Source organism: Bidens hawaiensis, unplaced genomic scaffold, assembly GCF_021521415.1.
Source record: "Bidens hawaiensis isolate Kalapana, Puna unplaced genomic scaffold, B.hawaiensis_p1.1 tig00020241_1, whole genome shotgun sequence".
In the NCBI taxonomy this organism is placed as follows: domain Eukaryota; kingdom Viridiplantae; phylum Streptophyta; class Magnoliopsida; order Asterales; family Asteraceae; genus Bidens; species Bidens hawaiensis.
The window spans coordinates 281,053-293,931 of NW_027493082.1; the positions used below are offsets into that span (position 1 = coordinate 281,053).

Consider the following 12,879-nt stretch of genomic DNA (forward strand, 5'->3'; position numbering starts at 1 on the left):
CGGATTCAACCCGTATGTTGTAACCAAGGATCTGATACCATTGTTGGGTTCCAGTGGTGATCAGTCAATGGTTTAACTTTCAAACCCGGTTCAATAAAATTGGTTTCATAATTATTAATCACATTAATAATAGAATACGCAGCGGAATACAAAATCGAGTAATCACCATTTAACGGAACCGTACATGATCCGAATACAAACAATACGAGCACGATACGAAACAACCAAAGAAACATAAAATCTAAACCGACAATAATTAAGATTTACCTCGGTTAAGGAATAACCGGTTGAGACACCGAGGTTCAACGAAACGAGTGTTAGTCGACGAACCGAAGAAACGAGCGGTGGCTGGGTGGTGCGTTGCGGCAAGCTACTGGCAGCAACCGGTGGCTCCTTAAAGCAGCCGATGATGGTGCTTGTTTGCTTGTTTATGTTAATCTGACGAAAAGTGACGAGGTGGGTTTAGGGTTGTATGGCTCCACTTTTCTTGGAGGCTAATCAACCAAAAACGTAGGTTTTTTGTTCTATTGTTTAATGTTATTGAGAATATTTATATAAATAATCTCAAACTATCAATATTAAATCATAACCGGGCCTAAAGTCCAACTCGTTTCAACTCTCTGTTTAAAGCCCAAACCAGTTTATTTAATTAGTAAGTAAACTATATTATTTATAACTATTATAAAATAATAATTTATGTCTAATTTTATATTCGTGTTTTACCGGTTAACAATTTAAGCGAGTTTTTAGTTCGTTGCCCAAGGTGTAACTCTCACGAGTCGTAACTCGGTCAGCCGCGTTAAATTAACCGAACCAGTCCACTATTTTCCAACAGTATGTTGGTCGGGGTTGTAAAACGAGAAGTATTTTTTAAGTGTTTTCGAGTTTAGTGGTGAAACAATGGATAACTAATCACTTTATATGGGTTTTGGACATCAAAACCGGTTCCAACGGCTATATTACCGTTGGAACCGATTTCCAACGGCTATATTTTGAGCTGCAGCAGCATTAAATGTCAAATTCCTGGCGGAACCGGTTATTCCGGGTAGGAACCGGACTCGGTTTAAAACCAGAACCGGTTTGGAACCGTAACCGAGTAGGAACCGTTTTGAGATATAATATCAAGAACCGGGTTGGGCTTTCTGGTATATAAATACCCAAACCGGATATTGGGTCCACCAGGTATGACCTGAAACCGGTTCCGGGTCGGGTCCGGTACCGGTTTTTTTTGTGCACGTCCACACTTGGTTGAATCAAACTTCAAATTTGCTAGTCTTTAGTTTAGTGAATAAGAATTAAATGGCAACTTGATGTGAAAACTGTATAAAATGTAAAAGAAAAACAAATCAAATATTAAGTTCATCAAATTTAGTTCATTGACTCTCATTTAAAACATCCCACTTGCATAATCAAAAATTATATTACATAGACACGCTTCGAATGTTCGTTACAATCTTTAACGATAAACCACACATTCTTCTTCGAAAAAATTAAACGTCGCCACGGATATAAAAGAGACATTTATTCATTATACACTTTTTTAAGTGTTAAGATTCAAAACATCCTTCAGAAGATGTAATAGGAAAATTCAAATTCCAACAAAATCCTAACAAAACCGGGCTCAAACACAATCTTAAAACTATACAATATTCTAGCTTAAGATTATGTAAAAACCAGTTTCCCATCCACCATGCCTGAGACTAAACTAAGTCGCTCTACCCGTGAGATACTTCCCACAAGGCCAGCCCCTCAAAGGCTTTCCCCATCACCATCTTTCTATTAATTACAAAAATATGTCCAGCTTCAGATCAGTAAACAATAATAATAAATAATGACCAGACGCTCTTCGTTACTGTTTATTTGGAGGACGCCCACGTGAGAAAACAGAGCTTATTCCAGAAAATGTTCGATCCTATCACACTCGCGTTCACGCTTCCTTCTTCTGTAATGTTTAAACCCGTTTGACGCTCGGGGAGTGTTTCTAGCTTCTTCAGGCGCATCATGAAGCCCCTGTGCAACATATAATTCATTTTATAAATTAATACCAAATTAATAAAGAAAGAAAATTATATTTTCTAAATTTCACAAGCCCGATAATAACCTTTAATCCAGAAGCAGAGACAGCAGTTTCCAAAGGTCGCTTAGCCTGAGAAATATGCAAATCATTAGTCTATCCTTTTTCTTATATATAAAAATAAAACTAATGTGAAAAACAAACCTTGGGAGACACAGTAGGGGACGATTGTAACTCCTCTATTTGAACGGGTGGCAAAGACATAGCCTGCAAAGAAAAATAGCTTATTTAGATAACCAACATTAATAACTGTATTGTTTTATGGTTAGCTTATATATAAGATGTCAATTATATATGCACACTCGTGACTTCTACATCAAAGTTTACCCTGTGTGGCAATTCAATAGTTGGCTTTGATGAACTGCCTTGGATTGCCTACAATAAACGAAAAAAAGGTGATTAAAATAAAGACAGAATTACAAATTTTGTCCTTTAAACAAGCCAAATTACGGTTCGTGTCCTTTTTTTAGTTTCTTTGCAGGCGGTGTACTTTAAACTTTTTTTTCTACACGTTATGTCCTTTACGCTAACTGGATTAGGAAAACTCAGTTAAATGACAACATGTGCATAGCATGTGAGGGCATATTGGTCTTTTCGTCTATATCCTTTTATTTATAACACCTTCCTCTCCTTTGTGCACCACCACCATCACCACCATCACCACCACACCTCCCTTCATCTCTATTACACCAAGATCTGAACTTATAAGGGCAATTCACATTATTTCCAAATCGAAGTCCCAATTCCAAATCAAACCTGCAAATCGTGACTTATAAGGGTCGAATTGAAGATCTGAACTCGTTTTTCTTTGTACTCACCGGAAACCTGCAACTCGTGTTTCCGGCAAGTAGATCTTAAAAGGCTTGCGGTGGTTGCAGGTGACGGTTTACGGTGGTAGCATGTGTCGATGGTGGTTGAAGGTGTTGGCCTGATAAGGTTAGGGTTAGGGAAGTTGCAACTTGTAAAGATATTAACTACTAATCTTGAAGCCACCACCACCACCGTTAAATTTCGTTGGCCTGAAGCCACCGCTACCACTCCAACGCCACCGACGCGCCTGCAACTGTCGCCGGAAACGCCACCGCCGCCTACCCCTTCAACTGAATCTATGGAATTGGACCAAAATCTAAACAGAACTGAAACACCATGGCAGTCACCATGGCAGATCTGTTAGGTGAAACGCCGCCTACCCCTTCACCGCCGCCATCGCCGGAAACGCTCAGATCTGTTAGGTGAAGTGGGCTCTCTGGAAAACACGCCGGAAACGCTCAGAACTGAAACCCCTTCACCGCCGCCGTCAAAAATCGATGCTTTTACAAACCCTATGTTTGATGCCAATTTGGGGAATATTTGAGGTAAGGATGAGGGTTAGGTTAGGGGGTTTGGGCTTTATGAAAGCTTCTCTGCAACGGGGTGGTGGGGGTATGGTGGCCGGAGTGGTTGTGGTATGGTGGTTGGAGTGATGACCAGGTAAGGAGGTTGGAGGGAGATAGAAGATAAATTGATGGGATGAAGATGAGTTTTGACCCATGTAACTCAGTTTGTATTTGTTTAATTGGTAGTATAAGAGTAAAAGTGTAATGACCATTTTACCCATCACATGCTATGCACATGTTGTCATTTAACTGAGTTTTTCTAACCCAGTTAGCGTAAAGGACATAACGTGTAGAAAAAAAAAGTTTAAAGTACACCGCCTGCAAAAAAAACTTAAGAAAGGACACGAACCGTAATTTGGCTTTGTTTAAAGAACAAAATTTGTAATTCTGTCTAAAATAAAATGAAAAATAAAAAAAAAAGAAATTATGGATACTGTAAATCATATTTTGTACCTGGTTTTCCATTGATATGGCAGTATGTATCAGTCTCTGCACTCCTAAGTTTGTTTCATCCTGCACACAAGCCAATTTAACAGTTTGAACAAAGCATATAATAACACTAACAGTTAACCTCACTTTGTAAATTTTACACCACAAAAAACATTACCTGTTTCAGTTCAAACATTTGCAGCCTACTCTCCTATACAATAAAATATTAGAACATGACATGAACATAAATAAACATCAATAAAGTCACAAACTAAAACATAAAACCACATACCAGGGTGTAAACCTTGTTATGTATAGATTGAACATCCTCAGAAAAAACTTTTGTTTTCCCGCGTATTGCAGAAACCTACGAGTTTTTCAACAAATATTCCAAAAATCAATGTAAAATTAAGTGTTTTATAAATTAACGTAACTTGTATGTACCTCTTCTTTAGTGGTAGCAGTAATTTCTGCAACCTCATCTAAACTACAATCAACACGATCAATTCTTGAAGATAAATGTCGTTTGGTAACCTAAATAAAACAACATAAACAAGAACCTTAAACAAATCAAAATTGAAAAGGTTATATGAAATCCAGCTTAAAGCATAATAAGAGACAAATGAATACAGTACCGCAAGTGAAGAGTAAACAGTCTCAAGTTGTTTAGCTACAGCGTTTGTTGCATCAGATAAACTGCGTTTTGTAGCAAATATCATATCAGGAAGTTTCCAACCCTGATTACAAAAAAGACAAAATAATATGAAAACTGTAGCAAAAAGTAAGATAATAACTTAGCATATTCTTGAAAAATAAATATAGCAAATATCTAATGTTTTATACATTACATGATTAATGATAATAGTCATAATACAGTTTCCAAAACATGAATAATGATAATAAAAGAAAACTGTTATTACCTTCCACCAAACATAACCATATCCTACAACAGCAACAATGATAACGATACCGTATTTGCCGCCTGCATGAGAGAAACACAAAGTTAATAAAAACAAAAGCCTATTGCAATTTGATGTACACTAGATTTAGATAAAATAACAAACCTGCTGAACCACTAGAGGTCACAATAGTAACAGGTCTATTTGATGCCAGAAGTTGCAGCTCATGTCTTAGACTATTGACCTGTTTAAAGTAATACAAGACAACAATCCAGTAATTTGATAATACACATGCAAAGCAAAATAAATCATCATAAAATATATTCGAAATTTAACATATCATATAGCTAATCGAAACTAAGATTCAAACCTGTGCCAACAGTGAGTCATTGAGTGGTTTTGGCTTTGACGCAGGTTTATCATCATGACTAAATACTTTAATTACCTAAACAAAACAAAAGAAAAACACGCTATTGTATTATGATCTTAAACATAGGGATCAAGTAATTAACTAAAACACAAAATGCTTACTTTGGAAGCACCAGAAAACAAATCAGAAAAACCGGGCAGGCGGCCTTCTTTAGCATAAACAGATCCAACAAGGCCTGCAAACATAACATCAAGACGACGTATTCCGCTTCAGTCAGCCCATTAGTTTTTTTTTTATTAAAAAAGTAACAAATTGTAAGCTGCAGACGGTGTTTTGAACTAGAGGCAAGCAACTTTCAAATATACGGAACCGAAAAATCCATTTCGGGTTGGCCTAAACTATTTAAAGTTTGTCAATATGCCTTATGAGCTTCAATGTAGAATCTAATAATAATAATAATAATTTAAAATGTAAAAAAATAGAATGAAAAACAAGACATTTGTATAGTTAAATGAAACCCTAGGAAATTACAATTAGTTACGTTCCTAAATGAGAATAAGAATAATAAAAAGAAAAAGTAGAAACCTGCTCCGATAATAATGGTGAGCTTCCCGAGAGGAAGAGCCATCGTGTTAAATCAATCAACCAAATACGACGACTGTAAAACGGTAATCATATCTATCTAAAAGCTTGGAGAACAAGAAGCGTCAATTCGGTCTCTAATTGTCAAAATAATATAATAATGAATCGTTGGTTCGTTCACAAGTGAAGAGGCATAAACAAACCCTAGCTCGTGATTAGAATAGAATAGAATAGTTACGCAATTGTGACACATGGTGGTGACTTACATTAACATAAAGCAACCCTGTGCACAACAAGCCCACCCGTAGCCCAATATAAGCCCAAACTTTATCTTTTCTTGTTTTTTTTACACCGTAAACTTTTATAAACAATCGGCAAGAGTAGACGTGAAAAAAAAAACCAGTTCCATACCCGAAATATACCTTAAAAATACCCGAAAATACCCCTAAAAAGTGCAATCTTTTAAAAAATCCAATCTAGACCCGAAAAATACACGGAAAAAAGCCCGAAAAACCAACAAATAGGGTTTTTTCAATGCCCGAAAATAGGGTATTCAAATACCCGGTTTTAGAATTGATTCTGTACCCAAACCCGATGCATAGGGTATGATTTTTAGAGGCAATACCCTGACCCGAACCTGACCCGATTTTTACCAATACCCGATTTTCCAACATCCTGACCCGAACCCGGTTCTATACCCGAACCCAAATATTTGAAAAACCTTATTTATGCACCTCTGGGCAAGAGCAAAAAGACAGGCCCACTCCACAAACCGAAGGAAAGCCACTAGAACACAACCTAAAATAGTTACATTAATTCGACCAATCTATACTATAGAAAGTTGAGTTACTTTATATCCCAATAATCTCTTCAAATTTAAGTTTTTTTATGTTGAATATTATTTTATTTCTTGTTTTTCAGATACTTCAAGAAGCTATAACCACTAACCTGTGTAACTCTAAAACGCCTCCCACCGAGAAACCATAGATAAAGAGAGATCTTGCACCAATGACTTAAATGATATCAAATCACGGTCGCTACCGAACATGTCAATAAGTGGACAACTGTTTTCGAGCCTGAATCACACAGTGTACAACCTTTTTTTTATTTTTTATTGAGGGGTATATAATACTTAAATTTATTTTTCTTTTAGTAATTAATAACATTAATGTAAAAAATATAATTTAATACCTCCATAGTTGACATATGAATGTAGTTTTGTAATGAATGAAAAAAAAATATATTATCATGTATTATTGGATTATCATTAATTTATAATATCAAACTGCTTCGGTGGCTGTGTAATTTATCTAGCTAGCATAGATGTATCTCATTTTCATCTTAGGGTGTTTTATTTGGTTGGTGGCAGTCCTACTTTCATGATACATTTTTGTGTTGAATTCTTACTTAATTCACTTAGCTACCATAAGCATCAATTTACATTCATTCTTAATCATGTATTTTTTTCTTTTAAAGCAAGTAGTCTGTGATTGTATTATCTTAAAAAAAACTTTCTATATATAATTTATACATAATTCTTGTGTACACTTGTGATTAATTTCCAAGGGCAACATCTCCCGCTAGGGTCGTATGAAAATTCCGCATTAGTGATGCTATATTTAAAACACGTCGGATTAATTATCATTGATTGTAAGTTGTAACTTAGCCCCACAATGGCAACTCAATGCTATCAATAGTAAAATAACTAAAAAGCAAATGACAAATCAGTAGAGAAAAAATAATAGTAAATGAAATAAGTATAAACTAATCGTCAATTGCACTTTGGTTAGCTCCAACTATGCAGCATCGCCAACATGAGTAGTGAATACATGGTTCCAACTAACAATATTCGGATATTCCCATTGGTATAACCGATATAACTTATGCGGTTACCTCTTATTATGAATTTTCATGAAAGGTATCGGCATTTCACCCCAATCACTGTATACATTCCTGACTTTTATATAAACCATAAGATTATTTATTTTTGTATTTTATTAGCATTAGTTTATTATTTTGATATTCAAATGACTAAACATTTCACAATAACTAAATTGGATTTATTTTCATAATATGCATTTTTCAACAAAATCGATCCGTTTAACCCAAGTACATAAATATACTCATGAAAAATAAGCGGTTCTTATAATTTGTTTATCCTTGGTAATTAGAAACTCAGCAAAGTTGAAGATGAAATGTTAATACACACTAAATTAATTCATAAAGTAAATTAATTTATAGGTTATTTCGTTAAGGATATATTACCAATTTTGATAAGTAAACCTGATTTTACTTAAATAAAGAATACATAAAGAAAATGAGTACGAATGCATAATTGGATCACAAATTCACATTCAACAACTAAAACTATTTGATGTTAAGATAGTAGATAGTGAAGCATCAACATCTTCAATTTTGACGGGAACGAGGCTTCAGTGACATGGGAAAAGTTTGCTATGGAGTATTATTTTTTTTAATAGTGTTTGGAACTACTTGTAATACCCGAATAAACCTATATGAGAGGGGATGTCAACCGTCTATAATTATTTTAACGTTGAAAGTTGGACTCACCCAGAACATCATCAAGGGGCAACCGACCACTTTAGTAAAACTTATTTGAAACAGGTTTTGAAAACTTAAGATCATAAAAATCTCAAGTCTTAACCATTTCTTTTGAACCAGAAGGTGATTGCTAAGTTGTAGTTATGTCATATAAAGAATTCAACATTTGTTGTCAAAATCCCACTTACTATTTTCTGAATTTTGGATGATTCAATCAAGTAATCAATGAGACAAAAATGAATTGAGTAAAGACACGACAAATGATGATCCGGTATACTTACTGTTGGAGGAAAATTATACTTTTAACAAATTAATTCGTTTGATACAAACTCTAAACAAAAACAACAAAAGGGTATATTTTTTCAATTTGTCTAATCCGGTAATCCACTGATTCTAAACATCTCTAATCAACGTATTGAATATTAAATTGTTCCCGAATTTTGTTTAAATATATACTAAGTTATTAACCTTGTACGACACGGGTGAAAATATAGAAATCGTCAACTAAAGACATATAATTTAAGATGACAAAGTTTGTTTTATATGTTTATAAAGAGAATTATTTGATATAATTGCAATTCATATTCGTATGTAAACAAAGTACTTAAAAACATAAACTTACAAAGACAAAAATTCATAACAATTATATCATAAACTGCTAACTATTTAAAACTGTAAATACAATTTAAAACTTTAAAAATTACAAATTCATAAACTGCTAACTATTTCCTTATAAAACATATTTGTTGTCGTGTTTGTAACTTTACCTTGCTTATTCAAAATAAACATTCTTCACTTTGGATAAAGCAACATATGATTAAGTAAAAATGGGTCTCTCATATATATATTTCAACTCTTGCTAGAGATCTACTTTGAGTTGTTACAATTATATCGCGCTTATCTGTTGTGTCATCAATATTAACAATGATTACTGTTGAAACTTCAGAAGTTTTTGACAGGTTGTAAGTCCTTGCATCTTTTTGCGTTGTTCCAATAATGCGCAAGTTTAAATCCATACCAAAATCGTTTTTAAACATTCTCTTACCAGCTGGTATCCTTGAACCAAAAGATTTTGAGAATCCAACATTGTCTTTAAGTAATTAATTATTTCATTATCTAACATTCCGAACATGATTATGAGTCGTTGTATAAGAAAATGGTTATGTGTTAAAAAGAATTTAACTAAATTACTTATAATTTAGTTTATTCATAAAAACTATTAACTATTATAAATGATGTTATGTACCGAAAAATGGCTCATTTATATGATTTTTCATTTTCCTTATTGTAAATTTATAGTTGAGGGAACTTGGTTTTGTCCAAGGATAGGACGAAGAGTTTCCAACGAATGGTAGTTCTCTCGGCCAGGTCTAAAGGTGTGTGGCACATTTCCAGTATTAACAGAATTATTAATCTTGCCACTCATTGACGTAAACAAAAACATTGAATTATAGTGTCTAATGGTTTTCAAAAAGAACTTGGTACTTATGACGAAGAAAAAGTTTTATGTAACTCATTGATGATGGCTTTAACTTTGGTAGTTTCACTTCTCCATTGCTATAACAAAGTGAGTATGTTGTATTCATATTCTTTCGTTTGCCTCTATTGGACTAAACTTTCTATAAATAAGCATTGCACATTCCACGTATGAACGTCTTATCACCGTGATCTAAATAGGGTGTTAAAGTCAAATTAGTAACAATATAAATTAAATATATATTTTCTGAAATACAAGTTAATAATTAACGACAACATTTGTTTTTAATGTTTTAAAAAATACCTTTTGATATTCCTTTGAAACGCTGAGAGAATCATCTATAACATAAACTAATTCACATTTATCTATGTTAGCCATGTGTATAGGTGGAACTACATGTTTAAAAAATAACTTTTGAGAACACAATATAAACAATGAATAATGCATGTATAAAATATAAAAAAATAGTACCGATCGAATTACTCTTGTTGGAAGATGTGGATTGAACAAAGTTAACCTTCTTTGACTGTGAAACATCTGTAGTATTATATAATTCGATTATCATATTAAAATGAGTAACAACATAAAAACAAAAAATATCAATATACACAACCATATTTTAATAATAGTAGAAGAAAAACGATACACTATAGTAATTAAGTTTTGTTGATTGAATGAAGGATAATAATCCACAGCATATAGAATGTCTCAAAATAGAATGTCTCAAAAAATTTATGTTGAGAGTATTAACTTAAGTTATAAATTTATTGGTGTGTGATGTGTGTGTCACACCCCAACCTACGGCGGAACATGCCGGGGCGCGACATTGATTGTATCATAGCTTAGAAGACACTAAGTGAAAAACACGTGTCAATATCTAAAGTATTCATTCATATATCAAGTTCAAAAGCACAAACATTGTTTCAAATGAAATACCGTTACAAATAAATATTCAAAACATAAATAACTTAAAATAAAAGTTTTCTTCAATCATCAAGCAACCTAAGGTCTCATTTAACTTCCAATACTTGATTCATCCGATAAAGCTACCTGCGTCATGCGTGAAAATATATATATTTTGTCAACATAAAGTTGAACAAGTAAACCACAGTTTTGAGTATATATAATAATAAAAGACAATTCCATGCGATAATTGTAAATCACTACAACTAGTTCAACAATAAATAAAAGTTGTCTTTTCACTCGAATCATATTGATAACGAGCTAATTCGACGGCGTATGATCATACTAATGAGGATGAGGATGAGATGCCAATCACCACAACAAAAGTAAACACATAGTCACATTTACAAGTATCAACTAATCGAGCAATTTCAATAATCGCATATATCAGAACCGTAGTGAAAATCTATAACACGTTTGATTGTGAACGCATAACGCCCCCAAAACTTAAAACGGTAAAAAGAGGATGTGAATTTACTTACCTTTGATGAGGGATAAACGAGGACGAGATAATAAAAGAAAAGGCTAGGATGGAAAACGGTCAAGCTCCTCGAGGTTCACCGACAAATATTCCTAGTTGTTAATGATAAAGTGAGTTAAATATAAAATAATATGACGGATCTTGGATCTCGATGAGGTTGTTAATCTTATTGTCATTTTATTATGGTTGTTGAGATTATTAACCTTAACGTGATTATCATTATTGTTATTATTATTATTATTAGTTTATGTTTGCTATCTTTACCTTAATAAAATAGATGTTTATAAAGTGATATAAAAAGTTGGAAAATTAATACGTACATGAATCTTTAAAATGAATACAAATTGGATTATGAAACGGGTTATCATTACATATATAAATTTATACATATATATAAAAGATTTTATGAAGAAAAACGACAAGTCTAGAGGTTCGGTATATTAAATTTACGTTTATTAAATGTTATAAACATATATTAATATACTAGAAATTGATTAAAAGTGTTAAAAAAATAAATACAAAAACTGGGTCCAGGGGGCTCGAACCTGCGCCTGAACCGGTTCCAAGGTTTTAACACCACACGAACCAGTCATTGGGCTGGTGTGTTGATTTGTTAAATGTATCAATTCATTTAAATGTAACCAGATACTCCCAGAACCCATATTAACCATAAACCCTAGATCTTTAAATCGGTTCAACCGTTTATGGTTTGTTAAAATTTGTTTAGGGTTAATGTTCCATGACAGATCACGATTCCAGACGTACCTTTTAATTGGATTAGAAAGGCGGTTAGTATGGTGAAATAGATCGAACTAGTTGTGTTCAAAAAGGGTTAAGTTAGGTGACGGGTTGGGATTGTAAATGGAATTGAGTTTAGGGGAATTGTTGGCGACGAGGAGGAGGTGGTTTCTGCAGGTCTAATTGATTCGTAGCGAGTGTATCATATAGGATCACAAGTTAGGGTTTGTTCGTGGCTTAATTAGGTAAATTGATCAACTTACAGACTAATTAACATGCTTATACTGTAATTGAGTCTCGGTTACGCGTTTATTCGATGAAATATGCCAAATGCCTAAATTAGTCTATCTTAAACGAGCGGGAATTGGAGGTTTTGAAGGACTTTGGGTGCACGGGTCTGGTTTTTGGGTCAACTGGTCGGACCAGGAGGTGGTTTGGGTTATAATATGTTATTATTATATTAGAATTTACATAATGGGTCCCTGGAGTTTATAGGAGGAAACGAGAATGGGTTAAAGTTGGAGTTTGGATGGGAATTGTCAAGTTCTAGTAAGTTTAAGTGTTTAATTATTTAATAATAATAATAATAAAAACTAAAAAAACATACTCAATAAATGTGTCGGTTTTATTAAATGAGTGACCCGAACCCTTAAACGGGTCGGGTATAATTACAAGAATGCAAAAATGAAAACCCGAAATGTTACAGCATTCACTACTTTTGGAAATTTCGTCCCGAAATTATGAATTAAGCCGTAACGAAGAGGTGCAGGTACTTGGACTCCATTTGATCTTTACGTTCCCAAGTGAACTCGGGGCCACGTTTAGATTCCCAACGAATTTGACAAGCAGAACATGGTTACGCTTGGTTTCTTTGTCCATATGATCCACGATTTCGACAGGCTTCTCGATGACGCGCATAGATTCATCA

At 33.7% G+C, this 12,879-nt stretch overlaps 1 protein-coding gene across 1 annotated transcript; it reads right to left on the reverse strand.

Annotated features, from left to right (window-relative positions):
- Positions 1 to 1,684: 1,684 nt before the first annotated feature.
- Positions 1,685 to 5,974, reverse strand: LOC143560227 (uncharacterized). Its single transcript, XM_077048569.1, has 14 exons — positions 5,734 to 5,974; positions 5,310 to 5,383; positions 5,149 to 5,223; positions 4,944 to 5,022; positions 4,800 to 4,861; positions 4,515 to 4,616; positions 4,324 to 4,413; positions 4,172 to 4,246; positions 4,058 to 4,090; positions 3,904 to 3,963; positions 2,402 to 2,449; positions 2,219 to 2,281; positions 2,102 to 2,146; positions 1,685 to 2,010 (listed from the first exon to the last, which is right to left on the reverse strand). Exons 1-14 carry the CDS (start codon positions 5,774 to 5,776, stop codon positions 1,891 to 1,893), a joined length of 969 nt encoding a protein of 322 aa, XP_076904684.1. The 5' UTR covers positions 5,777 to 5,974; the 3' UTR covers positions 1,685 to 1,890.
- Positions 5,975 to 12,879: the final 6,905 nt, after the last annotated feature.